Source organism: Branchiostoma lanceolatum, chromosome 2 (genome assembly GCF_035083965.1).
Source record: "Branchiostoma lanceolatum isolate klBraLanc5 chromosome 2, klBraLanc5.hap2, whole genome shotgun sequence".
Taxonomy (NCBI): domain Eukaryota; kingdom Metazoa; phylum Chordata; class Leptocardii; order Amphioxiformes; family Branchiostomatidae; genus Branchiostoma; species Branchiostoma lanceolatum.
In genome coordinates, this window is record NC_089723.1 from 12,527,202 (window position 1) to 12,553,944 (window position 26,743).

Sequence of the window (26,743 nt, forward strand, 5' to 3'; positions counted from 1 at the left end):
AAAATAGTAGCATACCATTCGCTCTATTTGGCCGATTTCTACTATTTTCCCAGCGATCAGCGGAGCCTGGTAGTGGCTAGCCTCCGTTGCAGTCCTTTTCCCCGCAGCGTGTTTTCTTTTCAATTTTTTTTTTGGGGGGGGGGCGCCACGTATCTGCTTGGGATCCCGTATCCGCCGTGCCTCTGTGTCCGCTATAGACCCTGTGTCCGGACACAGGGTCTATAGCGGACACAGAGGCACGGCGGATACGGGATCCCAAGCAGATACGTGGCGCCCCCCCCAAAAAAAAAAATTGAAAAGAAAACACGCTGCGGGGAAAAGGACTGCAACGGAGGCTAGGTATTTCGCATCCCCACCTCGCCCCTCTACCGAGAAGGGTTCGACAGACGTCTCACGCTCAACATTTACGGTTTTAGTTGAGCAGCCAGTAGTAGTATGTTCACTATTACTTTACTTTTACTTGAGCTGTAATAGATTCCGCTTTATAGTTTAAGGTCATCCTTTTTTTTAATTCTTTATTGGACTAACGCCGCTGTAAATGGGAGAAATAAGACAAATCGTTTATATTGTGGTTCCCTTACCCTTTTTGAGATGCCTTACTGTCATGAAACCCCACATATTATCAAAACCGTGTTCCTGTGTTTTTTTACCGTATGCGTTATGTGTAGACGCTGAACACTATTTCATTAATATACATTTTTTTGCTTGAAAAAATAAAAACATGTCTGAGTAGAATAGTTTCAAAAGTCTATATGAAGAAAATCGAAAAACAAATTAAAGGCTGCGGGTATTTGCCCACTCTTTCTCCATGTTGCGTTTCAGGTCAATTGGCTCCAAACTGAAAAGAAAAATACCAGAAGGCAGGAGAAGAAGAAGAAAGTTTAACATAACATAACTGAATGTCTCCCGGGTCCCATACCTGTGGTATGACTGTGGGGTAAAATAATCAATGCGGGGAAGGGAGACATTGCCAGCAATTTGTCAGTACGTCAGACATGCTGTACCTGTACTACACTTATTATCTTTACTTTGTACAAAGTGAACATAACAGTTCACTCCACGTTTTGCACGTTTTGACAAATTCATGGCTAGATTAAAACAAAGAAGACTTAAGTCCATGTGTAAATAAGTTACTTGTAATGAGCTTTATACTTACAAACGTATTCTAAGGCGCGCCTTTCTTAGCATTAACAATTGACATGTGTCTGTGATTTTTTTGTTTGTACGAGTACACATATTTAAAAGTTCCCTGATATTTGGCCTTGGAAACATTTTTCATATCAGTCGCCATGCTTATTGCCATTGTCTCTATTTTGTTTTCTCAAGAAGTGTTCCGCTGTTTCGCCTGTAACACCTACTACACTTGTAGTCTCAAGGTACTCGCACCTGACCTTTATTTCTTGTACCATGTGGTGTGTTCTCGTGAGTGTGCCAGATTGTGTATATGTATGTTGTAATTTTGCTTATCTTTGTCTCTTTGTCTGTGTCAGCTTTCTTAGAGGAGCCTTGTAGGGCCTGAAGCTCTGTTTCTATTGGGTTACTGTTGTGGGTTGCCACTGTTGTCTGCATTCTCATTTGTGTGGTTTCAGATTTCTTTAGCTTCAATTTCATGCCCTCTATCTCTTCTGTTATCACAAGTTGTGATCTTTTAAGTTCTGCTATTTCCACTTGGATACTTCTTAGATGTCTGTCCCAGTGTTCTGTTATATCATCTCTTTCTTTCTTTCCTTCTTTCTTTCCCAAGGATCCTTTCTTCGGTCAACACAGAAAGGTCTCATCCGTATAAAACAAGTGACAGAAACAGAATAATCGGCAGAGATATTCGTTTATTTTTTTAATTGATCTTAAAACTCGTTGATTGTACAAGTGTTGCCATCAAAGTCGAACACGTTAATCTTGCCGCAGAGTGCGAAGTGGTTCCCGGAGGAGTAGGGCTTAGTCCCGCCCGCCGTCCCGCCGCACGGGCCCTGGTTCCGGTCACTCTCCCACTGCACACCACCGCCGGAATAACCGACAATGGCTTTCACCTCAAACCAACCTGGAACAATAGAATATTAGCCTCTATAACGGATATATTTAAGATGACTGGTGCTATGGTTGTCATGGTTGATACGGGTACAAGACGACAAGGAATTTAGAAATGAAACAGGACCGATGTATGAATTAGTTTTAAAGCCCTGACTTATTTTCAAAAATCGTACAGCTGTCTTTTCAACTTCTCTTCAAGATATTTGGCTAATGGCTTTCGTTCAAAGGTGACAACCTGACATCAATGTCGGGAGGGGGGATGTACAGTAACGCAGTTTGGATGACAGAAACATTCAATCGCATATATACCGTTTTCTGTTCGCGAACAGTCCATGTCCACATCCAGTATCCAGTAGTGGTCCCCCCACTGGTTGAGTGGCGTGTAGCCGTACCCCTGGGAGCTGACTGTAGCCGCGTTGTTGGCGTTACTCGTGGTCCAGGCAAGAGGACTACCCTGTGCACCAAAGCCCTACAGTCGGAGGGAAGGATTGAGACGTTTAACCAACGCGATTAGAATATTCATCGTAAGATGATGTTCAGCACTGTGTATGTATGTAAGGTATATCTATTGCACATGTGTGGCACATGAGAATACACAGAATGTAGCTTGTTCTGCCTCGTCATCCTTCAACCTGGGCAGACACCATTAAGAGATTTTAAAAATTGTCTTATAGTGAAATAATGGGATACGTTTGTGACAGACGTTATCACGTGTAAAAGTAGTTATCACGGCTTTCGATTGAAATACTTTTTTGGAATAAAAATGGGATAAATAGCTTGAGCTTACATGTAGCGGTGAATGCAATGGTTCGGATGTTAAGTTCATCAAAGGGTCAAAACTTTGTTTCATCACAAAATATATCGCATGGGAATTTGTTCTACTGCTGTGGACATGTCTCAGAATTCAAGTGATCAATCGTGTAGGTCACGTGACCATACAGACACGAGGCACCGCCCGCCGTCTCTGTTCAGCTAAAAATGTTTGTTAATCATCCCTATCAGCTTCATTGTGTTCTTTTTTCTCTTTTCACCTGTCCGCTCTCGACACCATACCAGTCCAGGTGGTTGTCTCCTTGCTTCCATGAGTTCAGGTTCGTGTTGGTGCCTCCGATCCTGTGTGAGATGGGGATGGCACACTGGCTGGACGCCGCATCGCTTGTACATCCTGAAACCAGAGTCAGTAGTCAAATAAGATTGTTTTTTTGGCTAAACGTACCGCTTAAAACGTGTGTTAAGTAAAAATCCAACTCGTCATTTAGCAAAATTATGCCAATTTTCGAACATACGTAGCTTTGCTTTACGCTCGTTTAAGCAGCATTCTATTAGTGTTGCTAGTGGTCCAAGAACACATAACAATAGAGAGAAAGAGATAGGCGAAGCCAAAAAAAGATGATATCAATAAACACGCAAAAATCAAGCCAGACCCGACATCTGCTTAAAAGTTACCAATAGTTTGCTGAGTAGACGTTTAGTCCTGAAGAGCAGATGGAATGACAGTTCTTGATATTATTCAAAAATAACAATGAAAGTTAGCTACATTAACAAGAACCTTCACTGCTTTACCGGGTCTAACTTCGTGTCCGATACCACCTCTGAGGAACAGGTCCTGTCCGACTGACGTCTGCTTTTTGATGAAAACAACTGTCCTCTCTGTCCCCGTCGGGCTAATCTATAATCAGAATATACAACGTTTATGTAACCACTTTCTGCACAGTTTTATGGGCTTAAGGCCATGTTGGTTTTTATATTATGGATGACACCAACTTTCGTCCGTTTCAAAAAATAATGAAAAGTTTTCGGCCATACAGTAAATCGTAAAAAGTTGTGAATTGCAGAAAAGTATTTCAGAAAACGGATACTAATGTCGTACAATGCCAAAGTCAATTCCAAAGTCCAAGAAGTTTTGAACGAACAAAAGTTTATCATACTCGATGTGCGTACTTTTGTTTATCCTTCCTGACCACGTATATTTCATAATGAAGACAACTTTTTTTGCCAAACATTTTTATTTATTCGCACGCTCGCACCAGTTTTTGGGTCCCCAGATAATGTCATCCATATACTGTAATTAAATCAACATGGCCGCAGTTTAAACCGATAGCGAAAGGACGAAGGCCCAGAACGACATGATGTGGAAGTTGCGAGGAACGTCTCTGCAGCCTACGCCGCACATCTTCGCAGCCACATTTGCAGGCCTCTTAGAGCGGCAGAAACGATCCCCACGGTATAAGAACCTGGCCCCGATATGTTGAAAATCGTGAATCAGCGCTCCCCAGAAAATAAACGCAGGCGCTTCCAAGAGGCCCTCAAAGAAAGCTACCTCTTCGCAGTTCCAGAGCTTCAGCATAGCTCTTCCACTGCGCCTCCACTAGCCTGGTATCCAAACCTGTTATACCTTTTGTTTGATTCATTATAAGAGGACGATGAGATTTGGCAGCTATAATATTCATATAATAGGTTTGGATACCGGCCAGGCTACGCCTCCACAGGCTTGGGAGAGGTTCCGTGAAGCTTAAACGTATTGTCGTTCTGGGACTTCTGATGAAAAAGCTAACTTTTACAAACTTAAGTTAGAGACAGTAGAAAACTGATATTGTCTCTTGCGTTCAACCACTGACCGGGTTAGGGTTCACTGGGTCCACTGGGTCCACTGGGTCCACTGGGTCCACCGGAATTATGGGACCTGGGTCGATTCCGTTACCGCTGCCTACTTTAGAGTCTGCGTGTATGGCGATGATTGGGTCCTCGTCATCACCTTGAAAAAAGGTTTCAAATATAAGTCTAAACCTACAACGACGACGATAATGTATAGACATTTTACCTTTGACGGATATATGGGTAACGCACAAGGCACATTACTAGTAGTATGTTCGTGTGTGCTGTGATGACAATAGTTTAGCTTGCCACCTGCTTCACCTAGCATTCTACATTTTTCCCAGCTTGAGAAAGAATTAATAAAATCGTCCATAGATTTAGCATGTATTCACCTGCGATGTGAATATGAGCCCTGCCATCCCCGCCCACAGTAATGGTCTTTCCCGTACAGCCTCCGTTAGAAAGATCACCGGATATGACGTCACAGTAGTCGCCAGAGGAGAGACCTGTTTGCAGTGTGGCGTCCAGTGCCGACCAGTCTTCGTTGTTGATAGCAATGAAGGCTCTGTGGAGACCAGGATGAACATTGTGACATGCCGTTTGTTTTGTCCAAATATTTGTATTCATTCTAATTTAATCTATTCTGTTCTATTCTATTCTATTCTATTTTACTCTACTCTACTCTACTCTACTCTACTCTACTCTACTCTACTCTACTCTACTCTACTCTACTCTACTCTACTCTACTCTACTCTACTCTACTCTACTCTGTTCTATTCTATTCTATTCTATTCTATTCTATTCTACTCTTTTCTATTCTATTCTATTCTGCCCTGACCCATCCACCCCAGGTCTATGAACTACACTTCACCGCAATATACATTAGACATTAGATAACAACACGGCTGAAAAGCGTAAGAATCGATGTGTTTTGGGTGAAAATTAATATCGGGCCCGAGCCTTATTTCCGGGTAACCGATTTTGCGCCTTAATTTTGACGGGGATGAATTTTACTAAAATTGCAGAGGTTGAAGAAACTGAAACTCGGTTGTTCTTATACGAGTAGCTAGAGGGATATCCTTCATTCCCATACACAGTTGTTTTGGCTCAGAAGTATTTCCTGGAAGAGACGGTCGCTTGACTGGGGGTGTGCAACCTCCAATTGAGACACAAAATAAACTGGGGTGTGCCCCCTAATACACTTGGCAAGCCAACTTGTTCCCAAATGTTTACGGCCCAGTTCGGCTCCCAGCCAATCAGAGTGCATGCCGTAAGATGTTGTTTGTGGTACGTCATCATATGAGCAAGCGACATCTGGGCTAGACTGGGCGTTGATTGGTTGGAAACTAGGTCTCGCCAAGGAAGGAATGCTCAAGAATATCAACAACTGTGACGTTAAGGTATTGTGGAGCATGCTGATGTGTCAGGTATATTGCAATGTGCCTTATGGACTCTGTGACGAGTGCGGATAATGAATCCAGGCGTTGAACGTTACCTGTCTCCTCTGGAGAAAGCAATCTGGTTGTTGCCGTTGTCCCACCAGTTGTACATGCCGTGCCCGGCGGCCACGTTACGGAACGTCACCATGTTGCGATTCTGACGCCAGCGGTGCTCACACATCTATCGGTACCAGATGTAGGTTAGTACATGTAGATTGCTGTAACTACAAGTTAGGAATACTGAGGTTGTTTACAGGCATCGAACACTGTTTGAGATGGACAGGTTTAAATACCAGCAGCACTCACCCATCCGTTGTCACAGGTGCCCATATTGTTGATCGACACGCCCATGGTGTTGCCGCTACCGTCGGCTGGTGGTCCGATCCAGTCGTTCTTGTCCTTTCCCCCTTCCCACCACTGGTCCCAGTAGAAGCTACTCATCATCCTGACAAAGCCGTACGGGAACGCCAGCATGAATGCATTGGCCATCTGAGGAAGAAAATGGTTTAATGCCCTCGTCATCTTTGCCCAATAAGTGGTTCAAATTAAGAGAAAGCCCTCGATGAAGATATTGTTACAGCTTTAACCGACGTTTCTGAAAGTAATTTCAAGGGAAGAAATTTCTCGTGATCAGCCGAGCGCACATGAGCACATCAGGTTGGGGTTGTCAACGCTTCATTGCGTACCATAGGCAACATAGCTTCAATTTGTTTAGATAGAAATGAATAAAGTCAAATTGAGACTCAGGCATGTGTTGACGCTTTCAACACGAAAGAAGAGTTCGATGATCTCACGCCTCGGATAATATAAGTGTTTCCTGTTTGTCCTGTCTAATTGTACTTCATCAATTATGCAAATGAGCATGTGTAATACCAATTTGTAAAGTTCCGTCTTAATTCATAAATACCAATTTGATTAAATTTACATATGTCCTTTGATAACTTCCTGTCATTCTACGGTGAACGTGACATATGGAAAATACATAACGTTAACTGTGAAAGCATATAGATAAGCAGGCAGGCACTGGTCCCATGAGCACTCATGTCACTCCCGGAAATCTGACCTTCGCAGTCTTTCCACTCACTGCCTGCCTCTCGCATATCTAATGCCTGTGTCATGTCCAGTTCAGGAATAACATACTCCACTCTTGCACACATGCAATTTACGGATTCCTGACTTCATTAAAAGCACCATGTACTTCCCTCCAGCCTGCGGAAAAAATTATAACCCCAAGTCAACTTTCCCTCACATTCCTCCGTATACGAAATGATCATTTTGTCCCACCTTATACAGCCGACTGTCTCTGAATGTGAGGATGGACTGTCCGCCCGCCCCGTGGCCCCTCTGGTTGTCATGGTTGTCCACGAACACCAGGGCGTTGTTGTCCAGCTGCATGCCCCAGCCTTCCCCGAAGTTCGCCAGATGTGCCAGCTTCTGGCCGTTCTGCTTTCTGAAGACGTATCCGAGCTGCATGCCGTACCTGTGTCATCACACCACCATGCCAGCAGGGTTTACATCACACAAAGCAAAGTATGCTTGAGCCCAGAGACGTCGGCTTTTAGGTTCATAACCTCTGAACGTCATGACAAGAGAATTTGATAACCAACTAGAGATCTACGACCTTCGCCAAATGATGCTAACCGTTAAGAGTGACGTCTCATAACTGGTTCTCACATTGATAAAGCAAATAAGGTCCTCAGTTGCATAGATTATATCACTTCGGATCATCTTCTCTAACCCAATAACACAAGTTTTTCATAATAGTTGCAGAATGGTTATCTATCGATATTCCTCTCTCTCAGCTACGTGTGTCACTATTTTGTTACTTCTGAATCCCACCGTGAGACCCATCAACTAGATGCATCTGCATGATCACTTCAGGAAGCCCGTTTTACCTGAAACCATATTTCTGATATCATATTTCTGATATGTAAAGACGAGAGATTACTTGAACTCCGTGATCCTCCCTAGATGGGTGTACTCTGATGACGAAATCGCCTCCCCGCCCAGGTCGATGACCTCCATGAAGATGAAGGGCCGGGAGCCTGACGGGAAGTAGGCGGTGTTCAGGTCGCTGAGCCGACCGAAGATGGCGGCCATGTCTCCCGGCCACATGTGTTTGGCGGCATCGACACGGAAGCCGGCAACTCCGATGGAGATGAGGTAGTTCAGGTAGTCTGCGATCTTCCCGCGGACGTAGTCGCTACTGAGCTTCAAGTCCAATAGGGCGACCAGGCGGCAGTTTCGTACCTGTGTGAAGGAAGGAGGGAAGCAGGAAAGGAGGGAAGAAAAGAGAATCCTGCATTACTGAGAACCACAAGAGTTACAGATTGACGTGTGCGGCTGGGGACGATGGCCAAGATGAACTAATTTGATTTGTCATATCAACAAAGCCGTTGAACTGTAAGACTGCAGGACAACAACATACTTAGATAGCGACGACTTTCTTTATAACTTTGTACGGAAACTGTAAGTATTCGTCAAATCATGATTTCAAAACGGTATATCTATATAGATCTGATGTGATATTTTGGATAGTTTAAGGTCCGTGTCACCATGTTTGTGTCACGTTCATGCCCGCCTAAGGGAGGAATGAAGATCGGAAGAAGAGAATGCACAACTGACAATCATTGTCCGAGGTCAGACTGGCCAGACCCGAAAGCTTTGAAGCTAAATCTAGATGGACCCTATAGGTATGGGTATATTGTATGGCGGGCACAACTTAATTGTTGTGCCAATGGGGCGTTGTTTGACGAGCCCATGTGCTCCAACAAGAGGGCAAAGAAGCAGCTCTATTCCACGTTCCTTAGGTTTAGCGCAAGATAAATTATAGCCTGAATTCAATCAAGCCTCCTGTGACCGCTCGCCGCCCTGTAACCGCCTCGCAACAGAAATCCCCGGACATCTGGAGTTTGCGTTATACAGACTAGATAAATTACTGATGCCGTGTCCCATATACGCATGAATGGTTGAAACGCCTAACCTGGTTAGCGTCGCCATAGTTATGAATGTTGCAGTCACTGGTGCCACACGTGCCGCAGTCGTTGAAGTCATTGGCTCCGAAGGGGACGCCCGAGAACTCCAGGCTGTCGGTGTTGAAGTAGCTTCCGCCCGTACCGTGTCCCGAGCCGCCTGCACCGCACATGTGGTTGATGACGACATCCACGTAGATTCTAATGGAAGATAGAAATAGTGATACTAGTGTACTGTTTCTCTCTAGCATTCGAGAGCGAGTTTCGAACCATGCATGTCTCATGATCAATTCCAATTCTCATTTGCACATGTGGTCAAGGTCAAAGTTTGGCTTAAGTGTAGTCAAAGTTTAAGACATCCAGTGCCCGACTAGAGTTTTGTAAATATCAGATTTAGATGCCTTTGTTTTAAAACAATTCCCACTGGTCTAGTCTAGCTTTGCATCAAATGAAAGTCACTGGAAACGACGAAGCCATCCGTCGGGTAGCGGAGCGTTTCTACGTGCAAACATCCACGTATCAATAATAGAAAACCTGATTAGGCATTCCCGGAATGTTAAACTCTGACGTACTGTAGACCACGATGCATCGCGACTGCATATGCTCACTTGAAACTGTGATATGTTTTATAATCGATTCCGTGTTTAGTGATCATCAAAGTATAGACCAAAAATGCGTGCATTCAAATGAATGTCTTGATAACAGTCTTACGGGGGTGCTTATTTGAGTAATTTTGAATTGGTGTGGCCGTAGCTTATTACATTTTGTATCAAAGACTGCTGAGACCTTGTAATTGGTATTAGATTACAATAGTGCAGCAACAGTTTGTTGATCACAAAACCACAAATGCACAATTCATTCAGTGTGCATGGGTCCTCGCAGTGAAGGGATCTTATAGCATTGGCACTACTTTTACAATCGATCTGAAAATATGTTGAGAATTGGAATTGACTTTGTTATGATATTCCAGCCACTACTAGACTTTCTTTTTGATAACCAATCGGGTTGGGGGCGTTCACACTGCAAAAGTCAATCGGATATGATTAATTTATATCGGATTCAATGTTTAATCCGATTCATTTTTATGAGTGTGTACGGGTTCTTTGTACTAGATCAGTGCATAGCCTAGAACCTTCTTGTAAGTTTGTAACGTAACATGGTCAGAAATATCAGCTCTTCTAAAAAGAAAATGCATGGTCTGTAAGTTTTTCTCCGCCTATTTAACGCCGTGCGAGTATGTATTTACACTGAGGTATATGATGACGAATTGTGCTAGGTTAACCCATTATCGTCCACCTCGGTCTTTTCCCTTCTAGCGCTATGCTTGAAGAACATAGGCCAGAAAAAATGCACAGTAACTGTCCAAAGTAGTCTGCAGACAAATGATAATAAAATCACTATGTCTGTCCGGCCACTTGCTTAACGCGATGGAAAAAAAACAATGTTTATCTGTAAATTCCCCCCACATGCGCGGCACGTGGCGTTCACGTGGTAAACGCATGGTTATTATGTTTTGCTGTGCAAAAATTAAAGAGATGGCTAAGGATCATACTTATGATGTTCTTTATTGCTCATGAGAACAGGCTTTGGCATAATACACCGCGACATGTGGACATGAGCCAAACCGGACGTAAATAGGTTCTGCACGTAAATAGGTCATGTTACGTTACTAGATTGATATAAGTAGCCAGTAGTATTTTGCCTTACACTATACCTGATACAATCGTTGTGCAATAAACTTTGACTTGACTTGACTGAGTCGAGAGTTAGTCGATGGGTACCCCGGGTCTGTATGGTACTAAACAGCTAAACAAAGGGTAAGTTTGATTGTGGACCCATGCACCGTGCTAGCGGCTTTGTATGTATACTGCAGTAGAACTCTGGTTTGGTATGAAATTACTGCCACCCAAAAGTCATGCTAGCTATGATCTTGACTCTGACTTTTGAATTTAGGTGACAGATCGTAGGCGCGAAAATACGTGAATACGTGAATTTTCATAATATAAAAATGGGACGCACACGAGAAGAGAGAGACGTTAGAAATCCCGAACTACCCCTCTCGTTCGAAGCCTCTGCTTGGAGAATAGCACTCGCCAACCTGTTGCGGGTACTTAAAGCCATGCACAAGACCAGAGGAGAGTGTTTTGATTCTGCTGATAATATTTTTCTGAATCCAATAACGTAATTTTATTGGCAACTTAACCTTGAATCTGTCCTGTTTGGCACCCTAAAATCACTAATGCCCAATCTAGAGCGATAGGGAGAGTATTAAGAAGAGCTTGTCGTATAATTCTCGGTCCCAACTTTGTTAGCTACAGCATGGATTTCAATCGATTGTCACTTCCATCTCTATGCTAGGATACAAACTATGAGTGTGCTACCTTCTTGTTGAGGCCAACGACTTTCTCGAAATGGCTGCCGCCAAACCGTGTTTGTCTCCATGGCAAGAATCTTAGGTCTGAATACCAGATAACGCAATTCAAATGCAAAACCGCTAGATATCGAAAGACTACTCAACGACAAAGTGTTCGTGCCATAAATAAGCATTTAAACGAGTACACATATATTGTAAAAGTACTGTAAATATTGTAAGGTTTGTTATGTTTAGCATTATGCTTTTAGATAACTTTTGATTGTATAAATCATACTGTATTTCAGCCAATTAAGGCTGCTAATGGGTGTTGTGTCTTGCACCGACGGAATAAAACCATCCATTTGTTTGATGGTATCTACAGGATTTACTGATGTATTTAGTACCTGACTCCCTGCTCGTTACAGCGGTGAACCATGTCCTTGAAGTCTTCATCGTTTCCACTGCGGGTGTTGAGGTGATAGCTGATGGGCTGGTAGCGCTCCCACCAGGGCCGGTTGGGACTGGTGATCACACGGTTCTCGTTCGGTGGCGACACCTAGCGGAAGTTCAAGTTCAAGTCATGCATCTTTGTGAGATTAGGACAGAATGTTCTCTTTCGGTTATATGTAAATGGAGGTACTCATTTAGTCATTTTCTTCAGTGTGCATGCGTCCTCTCAATTACAGCTCATGTTTTTTGGCGACGCGTCAGGTACGGATGCATTGCGGGGTGACCATACTGGTATCATATTGCGCTATCTTGCGCTAGGACACATCAAGTTGCAACTCAGGGTAGGCGTAACACGGACTACATCAAATAAATTATTTCATCAGGTAACTTTTTCAGTTGATTGATTATTATAACTAAGAAAAAATGCTGGGTTAAACGGTATATTGTTTCAAAGCTCCCAGAGCAGTACGAAAATAAAGCTCCCCAGGGCAAACTCTTTATGTTGTGTGTAATGTGTAAATATATGTCCAAAAAAATCGCGGTATATTGTTGTTGTCGACATCTGACTTTGGCAACGATTAATGATCGTTGACAAAGTCATGAAATGATCGATGAAAACAGTTCACCAGCCAGACGTGTGCACGCTATGTTCTGTGTACGTGCTGATATTATCATACACATTGAACGCATTGTTAACCACACACAAAGTAAGCACGATTTTGCGATGGATTGGGGATAATCTGTACTGCACCAATTTATTGCATTTCATAAAGTAATAACTGGTTGTTATATGGACATGCCCTTAGTAGGCATATTTTTAATGGCATTTTTACCACTCAAGGTCACTCCTTCAGCTGATTGATATTCTTATCTCCTTCTGTTTGTCCCAGCTGTTTGACGTTTCCCTTCTTGTCAGCATTATCAACCGACACGCGTCACCCTATTGATACAACATGTGAGAGTTCCCACGGTAAAAGTCATAAAACCTTATGTAACACAGCCGACCTTGCACCGCCAAACGCCATTGATTTCATTCTTAAAGATGCAAGCTACATTCTCTTGTAACGTTAGAGAACACACACAGCATTTATTCTTGCAGCATCTGCCTGAGCTCATGACTCCGATGTCGCTTTTGCCTTACTTTTGTTCCTTTTTATTCTCATAACGAACTCGTTCCTTTTAATGGTACTAAGGGGAAAACAATATTTTCGTCCTTAACCCTTGGTAGGCATTTCGTGCATCAAACCCACAAAATAGATACATTTGTAGTATTTTCCGTGAAACAACTGTCGGTTTCGGTCGCTTATTGAATGATTAATGAGGAATACTACAGTAAACACACGTAGAGTGCAGTCACAAACGATTGTTTGTTGTGTGATTATCACCAAAGCTCTGACAGAACTGACCGTCGACAAACCGGATCTACGACAAATGTTTCCCTCACAACTCACAAGATAGCTGAATCCCTCACTACATACCACTGTCCTCAATTAAAAGTTAAGTTAAAGTCCTCCCCGCACCGAATTCGAAGGTGCACAAGGCGGCGCCCATCTCCGTTTCGGCAGCCTTTGGACCACACAGCTTTGGGCAAGTCACTACAGCAGGGGGCTAGTCCACTGGTAGTGATGTGTGTTTAGCTGCTACACTCTTTCCCAAATGCTGAGTGCTAAGCAGAGAAAGCAGTATGTACCATGTTTAGAGTCTTAGGTATGGGGTTCGAACTCATGATCACGACCTATCGTATGCATGGCGAACACTCTACCATCTAGGCCATTGCACCGGTTGATTAGCTGTCGCGGACCTATTGTAAGGCGCATGTATATGTGACAGGGACCTTACCTGCACACCTCCGAAGCCATACGGTCCCAAGAACCTCTCACACTCCGCTGCGATGTCAGCCCACCTCCACTCGAACAGGTGCACGATGGCCTGTTTGTTGTCAGCCGTGTTCGGGGCATGTTGGGCAAGGGTGCCGCTCAGCCCCGCGATCAGCAGGATTATGATACGCATGTCTATGAAGAAAGTGTCAGAAGCATTCTACCACCATACTGTATGATAGGTACACATCCAAAAGTTGTTATTGTATTTCTTCAAGTACATGTAAAATACCTTTGTTCTTGGACATTTCTTCGAAATACTCAACAAAAGGAAGCGAGCTCGAGTAAACGTTCCAGCCAATTTCTTGAGTTTTCTGTAGCTTTTATGTCAACGCTACTTCCGCAGAGTAACATATATCCATATATTAAAAAACGGATTTTTAGGGATATATGCTAGATTCAACATAAGTAATTATGCCAGAAATGCAAACTTGACAGACTAACGTATTTCAGAACACTGTCTGAAAAGCTTCAATAACCCTTCATTCGAAGATGACAACGTCTAAAACTCTTCTCACAGATTGACCTGGTCATGGGAGGATTTGAACTACAGTCTCCGTTAGCTGGAACAAAGTGTTTTTTTGCGTGATTTTTGTGCAAGACACGTTTATATATTCTCTTCAACCCAAGAAAGGAACAACAGATGCTATGAAGAGCTAATTAGTGGCAAGATAATTTTGAGGAGTATTCTCCTCGCAGAAAAACTTTATTTTTGGAAAGTAAAATCTCAGAGTCGATGCGCAACTGGTTCGAATGGAAGTTTAGAGCACTTAACAGGTACTTACCTCAACTTTTCCCGCCAAGTTCTGCTTTGGTCGTGGACGAGGCGGGGAAGTTGGCGAGCCAATTTATACAAAATAAGCCGGCGTCTTTAGAACAGTTTGTGTTTCTCGTCAGCGAAAAGTTGTATAGCTTGATATCCGAAAAACCTTTTGAATGTCATACCATTCTCTTTTTTCAATATGTAATATGATTTCCTTCCTGTAGGAATACCTCACCGACTCTTTAGATTCAGCGATGTAATGTGCTTCGTGAAGATACTGTCCCTGTGAGTGTAGTGGTCTGCGCTTCTGTTACTTACCACTTATCACATGTGGTTCTGATTACTTGGAACCAGAAGGCCCGAGTTCAACTCCCGGGTAGGACACCTCTGGACAAGAAGCGCATTGAGTCATACCAAAGACTTAATGAAAATGGTACATACTTCTGAAACAGTATGGAAGTTAAACACACTCCACTGCCAGTGGACTAGCCCCCTGCTGCAGTGATGGCACCACAGTGTGGCCCAGGGCTATGAAACGGAGATGGGCACCGCCCTATACACCTTATGGTGTGGGAGGATTTTAAACTTTTTAACTCGTGAAGATTCGTTTCTTTGGTGAATAGTTACCATTCTGTGACATTAAATGTACAAAGCTGAAACAGCGAAACGGCATCTTGCTTTGCATTTGCCCAAAGCAGTACGTGCCATGAAGGCAACCAGCATAATGATTAATTGTTGTAGATTTAAGATTACTCTAATTTCCTCGTCATATCTCTACGATAAGATACGACGTCTTTACACTGGTTAATACACTATTTACCTTAACTGCATGTACCTCAATAAGGTGCTTGTATAAGTCAAATGACCTTCGGCTCGCTTTACACTGGATATTTTGTTGAGCGAGCAAAATTGGATCTGCTTGAGTCAACACAAATAATATGAACTTTACTAGCAAAATTGCAGACGTTCACACCCTGAATAACTATGCCAATTTACATCACCAGTTTAAAGTTAAAAGACTCCTATCCTAAGATTGATCTACTAGTATCTTAAAACACTTACAATATTCAAACGACAGCTACGGTAATATGCATGGTACAACGAAGATACAACGAAGACAAATGTAATCAGCAATATTGTTGAATCAGAAATTGAATATGACCCATAATGTATGAGTATGTTTTGAGAGACAACAAAATCGAATAGCATCTAACTACATTGAAGAACTCACGACATTTTGGTCGCCCAGTGGTCGCCCGAAGGTCACCGCGCCAGAAGAAATGGAGCAGGGACAGACAGGAATGGAACCCGGGAGTGGTGTCCTTCAAAACGTTCGTTCAGCTCACAGTTTAGATTCTAGGTTTAAAGCCAAACGTTTGTTTAAGGTAATATTTGTCACAGTATATTGGCAATCTTTTCTCTGTCTGAAATGTATTATTGAAGATATTAGAGGGGTCAAAATGTAATGGGAATATGTTATGTTAAAGGGGCCCAAAGCAATACTCGTATTAGGGCTCCAAAATAGGGTTTTGAAAGTCAATTCATTTACTAGTCATTTTTATACGTAACTAGTTTAAACAACACAATCACAATGTATAGCGACGTCCATGATGCAAAAATATGACGTCGTTGCGATGTGAGAAACTCAGTGAAAATCGTTGCTGGGGTTTTTGTAGGGTCGTGAGACTAAGGGATCATCGCACGGCACGTTTTTGCGAGGTTTTAAAATGTTCAAAGTATGAAGCTATTACGTAAATTTGCTTAACAGTGTTAGTAAATGTCACTACCATAAAGATTTCAGAATTCATTTAATTTCCATTTTTGGGCCCTAATATTGCTTTGGGCTCCTTTAACTTTGAAGACCCGAAATACGTTTTACTACTGGCATATGCACAGTTGTAAAGAGAGCACACATTCAAACTATGAAGAACAATATGAACCTCTTGCATCCCGTTTAAAAGAGCCATATCTGAAAATAAAGTAATACCTTTATTGTCCTATTCAGCCGAAGACAAGTCGCAACAACGACATGTTTACAAACACATATTCCATGGTGCTGTTTGTAGGGAGACTAACATATGGATTCAGTTTCTTGTCGCCTCTATCAACATATATACATGTATCAGTAGAAAGGACATTTCTATCATCAATATTGAAGTGATAACAACAAAAGAACAGGGACTTCTACAATCATAGAGACATACAATGATCTTTGATCAACATTTTTATTCGATTATGATTTTATTTGGATGACATCCGCGCGCATCATTGCCATCGGTTTCATCATTGCCATCGGTTTTCATCCCTTTTCAAAAAAAAAAGAAAAAAAATCGACGGACCATACTGTAAATCGTACAAAGCAGCTACAAAATTAGCAAATATCTGCCGTAAATTGAAACCAACATCGGCAAATGGATACTAATGTATCCAAAGTCGACTTCAAAGTCAAAGAAAAAGAAGATGTGACCGAACAAAGATGAAGAATCTAGTGTTCTGTATATTATACCTTTCTGACCACTTTGATTTCATAATGAAGGCAATTTTTAATTTTTTTCATATTGTCGCATCAGTTTTGGGGTTCCCAAATGATGCCATCCAAATAATTGAATCAACATGGCCATAGTAAGAACAATGTAGATTTATATGAGTATGTCAATATAAAATGTTGTTAAGATGTCTTCTACGACCCCCTAAACCTTCTCCCCGCTGACTGGCCTCATATCTAGATCAAATTTGGTGGCAACCGACTACCTTAGCAGGCTAAAGGTTGATGTATTCCTCTATTTGCACCTGTATGAATGGAACTGGAATGTAACAAAACGTTATATGGAGCAAGGTCGTCTGGGTAGGCGGCAGTTTTGGTGAGGGGGGGGGGGCGATCGACCAACAAATCAATGGCTGGGTTTACACATGCGTTTTCGAGTCGTCTCGGAGACGACTCAGGAGCGGTCTGTTTACACACGGGGGCCGCGAAGTGACTTGGAACGCCCAGCTTCGGCCAGCGTCGTCTCTCGGCGGAGTTGACTCTGAGTCGACTCGGAAAACGCGAGTGCAAACCCAGCATGTATCTAGTTCAGACGTACTTTAACTTTAACAGGTGGTCTCCCAGCGTGTGTAGGTATATAAGTAAACAAGATAAGCAGTGAATTAACGCAATTCTCACGAAGCTGTAAATCGTACGTACTCAAAAAGCTGATACTCTGCGTTTTACGATGAGAAACTGATATCTGTGTTAGACAAGAGTATTTGATTGATTTATTCAGTTATTTGAACAACAGTCGATATACACACACCTATCTCAATCCGGCTTTTAAATGAACCCTAGACACAGAACACATGTGGCTATGTTATTGCAAAACATAACTTGGATGGTATATGGCATGCTTCAAAGGTTACATCACCCCTTCGTGACAATAAACGATCTGAAGGTCGGTGACCTTAGTGGATACTGAACTATGATGTTGGGTCTACGCCGCCTGGGGCGTACGTAGCCTCACGAAATCGCAGGCGAATGCACCCCTGCAGGAACACGGCGACATGCCAAGCTGCGTTTCTTGCTCGCTCGTAAAAGTTTCCCGCTTTGTGTGGGTCGATGTATCAAGGCACTAGGCACGATGGTACGAATAGTAGCTACATACAGATAGTTATACTGAGACGGGCATAGGAAAAGGCAGCGGTCTTGTACTGCGTGTGGTAGAAGTGGTAGCTATACTGAGACGAGCGAAGGTAGATACAGCGCTCTTGTGAGGCCAGAGGAGGTCGCTATGCTGAGACGTGCGAAGGAAAGGCAGCGCTATTGTGAGGCCTGTGGTACAAATGGTAGAAGTGTTCGCCAAACTCAGACGAGCGAAGGAAAAGGCAGCGCTCTTGTGATGCCAGCCTTTGGTACAAGAGGCAGAAGTGGTCGCTATACAGAGAAGATCAAAGATAAAGGCATCGCTCTTGTGAGGCCTGTGGTACAAGTTGTAGTGTGTATGTGACTGTCTGTATGTTGTCTGTATGTGTACATGCGTCTATTTGTTTTTCCAACCTACCACTTTCGCCAGCGTAACTTAAGAAGCCATGGATGGATTGTGATTATACTTGGTTTTGACAATATAAAGGTGAAGGTCAATTTTGCCACCGCACCCCCCCCCCGCACCCCCCCCCCCCCCAGCCTTTCCTTTCCTCAGTGGAATTTGTGACCTCTATAGACTCTCTGCGTTTTTGTTTCTCCTCCTTCTTACACCGCCGATACCGCCTCCTTCCTGTAAGTTAGCTGTTCTACCCCGGTGTCACACACTTTCTATTCCTATTCTTTCCAGCCACGTCTGGAGCCTGGTAGAGGCTAGCATTGCATGGCTAGCTATTGTAAAAGCGCTATGCTTCACTTCCGTCTGAGGTCTGTCGCTTGACCTTTTACAGGTGTATTGCGCCATCACATACACGGGCATCTCACGCCAGGTGCGCAATCCTCGCTTCACTGCCACAGAAAAGGCATGCCCTTCCCACTTGCGGCGTACCGTGACGTACCATGGAGTTTTTCAACACTTTGGTATTTATAGCAGAAACGCACCTGCTGAGCAAATACTCTTTGGGTTGACCTGATCATTCGATCTTTTCTTCGACCGTCAGAAAATCAAAAGGTAAGGAAGCTTATGTTTATCGTTGATACCTGTTTATGGCTGCGGTTGACACTCGTTCTTCCTTTTCAGGCGGGACAAGGTTAGCGGGAGACGAGGTGAGTTTTTATCAGCTTGAATATACGAATTTAGCTAGAATAGACCATTTAGCAAGATGGTCAGAAATAACCTGATAGGTTTTAACATTATTTCACGGACGCTCTTTTTCATCAACTTTTCCCTCGAATTATTCTTGAAGTACCCAAGGCAGCGAAAAGGTACAATATTACGTCTGACTCGTAGCCAGCAACTAGTACTCAACTTTTACTGGTGAATACATACAAAGACTGAGTGCCAGACAATTTAGCCTGGCTTACTCCCGATTTCCTCGGCCTCTCAAAGCCTGAATGCCCGCCTTCCTAAAATAGCTCTCCCGTGAAGGCCCCTGGTCTGTAAATGCAAGACAGGCAGGTTTATGGGCGGATGTTTCATGTAAGAATTCACGAGATCGCAGTCCTTGTGTGAGCCATACCAGAACGCTCTTCCATAATTTATGTTTAAAGTTACTCTTCAACCAGAGGTTGGTGAGAAAAATTGTGACCTTCTTATCATATGCCCCGTTTTCCGTTCGCGGGTAGAAATACATGTAATCACTAAAAGGGGAAATATGTCTAAATATTAAAAAATCAAGATCAAATGCACATTGCATTCTATTGAATGAATGGAGACCTTTATTGCACATTTCTGCCACACTTGGCTAAGTACAGGTCACAACAAAAAATAACAAGTACAGAATATGACTATCTTATTAGTTAAATTCTACTTCTCCTCGCTTTTCGGTTATAGTAGATATAAAAGAACAGACATGTTTTTCAATGGGAGGTTTGTCTAGTCGCATACAGTATTTAAATGTGTGAAGTATGGAAATAGGTTTTGCACTTGATTTCCAACGTTTCTGTGATAATTCTGTACGGTCATGACAAATTAAGAAAATCAGCTGGCGGTATTCAGGCTAATAATACGGATGAACGCCTTTTCCCCGGATTAGCGCTGGGCTCCTTATAAAACTAGTTCCGTTACCAGTTCACAGATTACTGAAAATAGGCACTCTCTAGTCTGGCGACGTAAAGAAAACGGGACAAAATTGAAAGCCCGACAGAAACGCCTAAAACACGTCAAAAACCAGCCAGAGCCGAACCTCTAGTCTGAATGTCATCCTGTTTCAGTTCCAGGCTCTGTCTTTAGGTGAAGGTAGAGCCTGGAACTGAAACAGGAAGACACTCAGGCTGCCGAACCTCTACTTGGAGAGTAGAAAACAGGGGCACGGGGAGGGACTACAACTCATTTCTCAAAGGAGGTTATATAGTCTATAGATATAACCTCCTTGATTTCTCAAAGAACCCCCCCCCCTCGTGTCTTTATTTTGAGGATAGGAATGCCGCATAGCTAGGTTGGTGGGGCTGTCAGACGGGAAAACGGGGCATATGATAAGAAGGTCACAAATTTCCCCACCAACCTCTGCTTAAGGAACTGTCTAACATGGTACTGCAACGAAAGGAAGGGAATCAGTTGGCTATCAGTGTTCTGTGATACAAGCATCGCAGGAAGGGCACACGTGTATGTTGCACCTGCACATAAATTGTCCCAACGAACAACCGAACAACAGAGGAAGAAAATTTGTCCTGTTTGCATTTCCGCAAGAACCTTTGAGTTAAAAGGTCGTTCAGTCTGTACTTGGTCAGCTGAGGACATGCATGATTTCAAGCATACAAATGGTTGTCAACCGACAAACGGGACAAACAGCTTTAGAAGCCATCTCAGCAAGGAATAAAGATTGTGATGGGGGGGGGGGGGTACTTGTAAAGCAAACCATCCTATCCCTCTAATCTGCAAACAGATGTTCGGATGGAAAATCATAACGTTTTCTGAAGTTCTGACCGTTTTTTTTTACATTACCGGTTATCCCAACTATTTCCTATATCAGGGGGGGGGGGGAGGGACAACACCAGTTTTGAAAAGAAGTGAACCGGTAACTGCAGGTGGTAGGTATAGAGAGATTTTGTACCCCTATCGCTCCACAGTAGTTGTTTTTGAGAACGACTCGGACTAGTTTAAACATTTGGCCAGTCTTGTAGTAACTTGCTGAGCACTGCTGATTTACTGTTTATACAAGACCTGTTTTCTGTTTTTGTGAAATGGCGAGCAAATTTACACGGTTGTTTGACGGATGGATCTGTTGACGCGTACATTTGACGTGAATAAAGTCTGTCGATTGGGAGACCAAAGAGATTCACCTGGGCAGAACAAATTACATCGAACTATTTTCGAGAGAACGTGCCATGTGTCGGCTTCATTCGCTTCGGTCAGTATTAACGGTTGCATCGAAATGGTCTTGATAATTTAACATTTACATACCAGGATATTCGTACAGAAGACGACTTATATGATGGAAAATAAGATGTAAATGGTTTATGCGTAGACACTTTCAAGAATGCTTGCTGTGTCGACACATAACCTACCCTCGGACCAGTACAGAGAGAGACTCATGTGTTTAATTGATTGGATGATTGATGGATTTCCGCCTTCCAAAATTGGGAGAGGCGGAGACCATCAATCATCTACACAGCATAGCTTGACCTATGATCACACATTCGACAATAGGCATTTTCCTGTGTTGGCGTTTTTGTGGTCTCGGAATAAGGCACGATGTTGTCTGTGTGCGTGACTTCAGAAAGACAAGTCGTGCCTGTTTAAGCCTTCGCCAACCCGAGGCTATCATTGTACATACCACCAGTTGCAGCCTACGAAGATCCCAAGGTAAACTCAACACTGTTGTTCATGTAAAACCTTGAAACCTCATCCCTACAGGTCTCAGCAATACTAATGTTATCTTCCACACAAAATTTGTTGACACGCGTTTCGTATTTCGAATTACATTAACGGCTTTGGTAAGTGCAAAAAAAATAGCTTGTTTGACTAAATCAAGTGATTTGTAATTTCAGACATTTGTGAAACTCACAGCGTCACCACGAGACGGAAAGATGAAGTTTATTGCAACCATCGCCATCATCGTTTTCACCACGAACGGAATATCAGGCGTAGCCATCCCTCGCCAGGAGTCGAGTTCGACGGACGCCCGCGTTAGGCCCACGTACGATCGCTGTCAGTACCGACCATTCTCCAATCTGCTGTCGTGTCAGCTTGGTATCCACAGGCCCTTTGAATACAACGCCGTATATCCCACCAGTTTCGGCTGCTCCTTTACGAATAGACCGGTCAGAACCGGACAGGTCTTGGTGCCCTCGGACGCCCTCGAGGTAGACGCCGAACGTTTTGCGGAAAACACCGACGTCGTGACAGCAGTGGAAAGAGCTGAGACGGTCTATGTAACGGAAACAGAGATTCGTGAGGTACGTACTTGTTGAAATGCTGTTATATATGGCATTGATACATGTGTACTCTAAACACCCCGTCTTTACGGCGCGGTCGCACTCCTTCGTACATCTAGGCCGTCACTCGCTTTTGATGTCGTAACATTTTCAAGCAGACAGAACTATCAAACGTCAAGGATCTAAACAGTCTTTTCCATAACAAGAGAGCTGGAGGTTGTAGGAAATATGCACGACTATCCGCCAAATGCCCTCAGTTTGCCATCGTACGCGTACGACGATTGTGCGACGAATGTAACGCGAGACTACATGACATTTACGGGCGTATGTACGTTGAAATGGAAAATAATTTGTAAAAGTGCTACAACTAAACATGCTATTAGGACATTTTGAATGGACACTTATCATTTTCTTCCCCGCCTTTCATTGGATTTTAATAGACCCATCATCTACATGCATTGGGACAGCATTTCGACATGGCGGGTGGACTAACCACAACAGGTGGGGACGAGGGCGAAACGGGCGGGACCGAAACGGACGAGAGCCAGACGGACGAGACGGGGGACAACGCCCCTGAAGTGAGGTCACGTAACGACCCGTCCATCCCAACCTGCTCACTGTGGCGCCGGATAGACAGTCCTATCTACGCCTACAGCGAAGAGACGGGAACAGACCAGGTAAACTTCTTTTCGAACAGCACTAACAAGAGTTCGGAGACCTCATACCTCCTTGAACTATTTTGAGCCTTTGTAGATTTATTGTTTTATCTTGTCTCATTGATGATACAAATAAGGCTGAAATTACAGTAACCTATTGTCCATGATGGTCTTCTATACCAAACTGTATGTTGTATGTGTGAAAGCCCTTTCCTTTGGCAGAATATCATGTCTACATAATGAATCATACAAATGACTTGCACATTTTCATGATCTACGGAATGTAAACCGATAACTAACTTACCTATAACCATTCTATAAAGGAAGTATAGCACTCTCGTATTGATCATGCAAATCATACCTTTCTTTTCACTGATAAATCGCTGCATTCTACTCTTTACAAAACCAGCAGTACGTTCTCAGCTCTAAGCGGATGCATTCCTTTCTTTGCGCACATTTTGTGACCTTCAATATTGGCGTTCTAATGAGTACTTCGAAGAGAGAACAACTTGAAATGTGTATTAAATCAGTAACTAGACTTCCACGACCCCATACCCTCGCCGATAATGAAATGCAGCAAATTTACAAACTTTCCTCATTAATTAGGCAACTTAGCTCCTGATTTGCATGCTTACGGTTTTGTTAATCATCACTTAAGCTATCTACATACCAAATGTCATGATGATCCGTCAGCCCCTTCTTGAGTTATTCTCTTTCAAAGTTTGAAACGAAATCAGCTCCTGCAATTTAAAAAAAACTGCTAGGGGGCCAAACCCATATGACTTACTCTCCCTCCCAAGAGCTATCTTATACTAAAAATAATGATCATAGCATGTCCAGAACACGAGATATCAAAACCGGAAGTTCCGCTCTAAAACAATGTCTCAATTTTGTCACCATTATAATCATCTGTGACTGTACTTTCATCCCCCGCTAGGTGGAGCTGTACTTCTACGAAGGGAACTACCAGTGGTTTCACCTATCGAGTTGTCATGGGAGCAACCCTGGCCCTGTCGTCAACTGTGCAGGGGACTGCCGGCAGGTGAGACTACAGCACCGAGCTGTCGTGGTGCGGCCGGACCTCACCGCGGAGTGGGATTGGGTCTGGTTGGACGCGGGATGTACGCTGCACCTCTAGAAATAACTATCCTAGTACCAGCCGACCGTGCGCTTCTCGGGATCTCCTCGGTACTAGGAGTGTTGCCCGCCAGGCCAGGTCAATCAGCGCAATCCGGGGGATTTTGCAGGGTGAGATCCAGTAATCTAACTCGGAAAGATAGGCTGTCAGAAAAGGAAGCCAGTGCTTATTGGGTCCTAGCCGATATGCCGTGGGGGTGATACCAGGCTAGCAATAACAACCTTTTGTACAACAGTAAAGAATAATGAACCTGTATATTCTGTATTTAAAAAAAAGTTAAGTTACCCTTAGCAAGAACTTTGTATTCAAATATCAACTGGAATACTTCAATAACTTTAGTGAAAATCTTGACCAGATGATGTTGTTGTTTCGAGATAATATATCTCCATCTTCAACCAACAATGCTATGTATTACTGTACTCCTTTAGAGGCCAGCATTTCACACACAAAGAGACTGGGTGTTTGAATACAAATATATGAAGATAAAGACAGAAATAAAAGATGACCCAAGGAAACAGGTGACAATATCATTGAATATGCAAGGAAAAAAACAACAAAAGCTTCTCTCTTTAGAGGTTTTGATATATAATGCTAATTATGAAGAATTCTTTCTTTCTCTGGCAGTATGACGTATCGCTACCAATTATGGTGCAATTTATTCAAAACGTCATCTATCTAAAAAAAACCGGTCGGATAGACCCAAATGTTAAACCCATGGAAAGAAATATCTGCTACAAAACAAATGTATGGTCTATAACTTGTTGTCCGCCTGTTTAACAAGCAAGCATGTATTTATACAGAGGACTATGATGAAGAACAGTACTAGGCTTACCCATTATGGTCCACTTGCGTCTTTTTCCTTCTTGTGCTCTACTTCTAGTGCGATCAGAAAAAAACAACAACAACAACACCCTGATGTAACGTTACATATTTATGTTTGATGATGTTCAGGTTTAATGAACTTACAGATGCTACAAGAATCAAATTCCCGCCATTTACCACTATGGAATTATGGTATTTCCGCATCAATTATTCATATTGGCTCCTATACGCATAATTACCATTTATCTATATCAAATTATAACTCAAGCTACTAACAAATTTAAATCCCAAGCCAGGCAATCCTCCAGGTGTCGAGTAACAGCTTACAATGGAATGTCTAGAAAAAAAAAGAACAAGTAGAAGGCCCGACAAAACGCCTAAAAACACGTCAAAAACCTGCCGGAACCCATCCTCTGCTTTGAGAGTAACAAATATATTTTCCATAACAAAGGCGCAATTTGTCAGCCAAGCTGTTTAATCCATAGAATCAAGACATCGGTGAAGATCTAGATGCTAGTATATCAGTTAGGTGGATATAAACATCAGTTATTTTTTGCAAAATGTCTAAAATATCGTAATACTTGGTTTTGCATGGTCACAGTTTCAAGCCCAGGGTCAAACAAGCCTGAAAACTTCAAACCCCTTTGCGAGTCTTTTGCGAATTCCCTATTCCCGAAATTTGGCAATTTCAGGGTCTCCTTTGTCACTTTTCGCGATACGGCCGGGAGCTACCGTCCGCCGCACGCACAATGACGGTGCTGTCGGACAGGGGTGAACATTAATTCGGGAGAGAAGATTCGTCTTGAATATCTTACCGCTAATTACATTTTATACAGCAGCTATTCGTTCCATCCTTGGCTTGAGGAGAGTGCTATGGATATAGACGTGTCCAAGTAAAAAAATACACGAAAAAACGGTCGTACTGCACACATCAGGCCTACGGGAACAACCCGTGTGTTGAGTCGGTAGCTATAGAACGTCAAAGTCGACATCCACCGTCATGGCAACATGTACATTATTCATGGAAAGTTAGCCGGATGCCGTAGCATTGATAATACTACTATGTCCATGTATTTCTTGTTGTGTTAGGAGCAAACTTTGAGGAAAATATCGTCCTCAGTCCACAATCACACTCAACATTTAGACAAAAAGTGTTCCTCACAAACCTTTGTCGTCTGCTTGACAACAGGATTCTGGGTAATGATATGGCGGCGGGAAAATACACGTGCCGTAGGTTGTAGCAACAAAGAGGGGTTTTGATGATTGATCACACTTAGAGTCCAATTGCAGGTCAGCAATTTTAAGAAAATAAGTTGTCTTGTAAATGATTGTGTTTAGCAGGCAGGAGATGTGACATTTGTCTTATAAACCAGCCGACAACGATGTGGTTTGATTCTCCCACGAAGCCCTCAGACTGTGACAATAAGGGACGGAGAGTTTTTGTCCTCGTCGCCTTCTAATGCATGCTTATCGAAGCTTTTCAGACAGTGTTCTGAATACGTTAGTCTGTCAAGTTTGCATTTCTAGCGGTATTACTGATGTTGCATCTAGCACATATCCCTAAATACCCCGTTTTCGAAAAATCCCGAATTTAAGTACCCCACGAATTTATGTTACCCAACGTTACATATCAGAAAAACCCTGTTGAATTAGTTACATT

The 26,743-nt window shown here is 42.9% G+C and overlaps 2 protein-coding genes across 4 annotated transcripts; one reads left to right on the top strand and one right to left on the bottom strand.

Moving 5' to 3' along the window:
• Window positions 1-1,806: 1,806 nt before the first annotated feature.
• On the bottom strand, window positions 1,807-14,577 carry LOC136427497 (alpha-amylase-like). Its single transcript, XM_066416383.1, has 14 exons — window positions 14,500-14,577; window positions 13,677-13,849; window positions 11,792-11,943; window positions 9,046-9,235; window positions 8,011-8,312; window positions 7,347-7,542; window positions 6,369-6,551; window positions 6,119-6,243; window positions 5,016-5,188; window positions 4,647-4,783; window positions 3,592-3,697; window positions 3,060-3,193; window positions 2,338-2,497; window positions 1,807-2,038 (listed from the first exon to the last, which is right to left on the bottom strand). Exons 2-14 carry the CDS (start codon window positions 13,845-13,847, stop codon window positions 1,845-1,847), a joined length of 2,223 nt encoding a protein of 740 aa, XP_066272480.1. The 5' UTR covers window positions 13,848-13,849; window positions 14,500-14,577; the 3' UTR covers window positions 1,807-1,844.
• A 4,447-nt stretch (window positions 14,578-19,024) lies between these two features.
• LOC136427498 (uncharacterized) lies at window positions 19,025-25,092 on the top strand. Of its 3 annotated transcripts, none has more exons than XM_066416386.1 (4): window positions 19,025-19,102; window positions 22,081-22,488; window positions 22,908-23,144; window positions 24,061-25,092. In XM_066416386.1, the coding sequence occupies exons 2-4, from the start codon at window positions 22,120-22,122 to the stop codon at window positions 24,259-24,261; spliced, it is 807 nt and encodes a 268-aa protein (XP_066272483.1). In that variant the 5' UTR covers window positions 19,025-19,102; window positions 22,081-22,119; the 3' UTR covers window positions 24,262-25,092. The 3 variants fall into 3 exon arrangements, with proteins under 3 accessions (XP_066272483.1, XP_066272481.1, XP_066272484.1); XM_066416384.1 differs by lacking the exon at window positions 19,025-19,102 and adding an exon at window positions 19,107-19,197; XM_066416387.1 differs by lacking the exon at window positions 19,025-19,102 and adding an exon at window positions 21,727-21,895.
• Window positions 25,093-26,743: the final 1,651 nt, after the last annotated feature.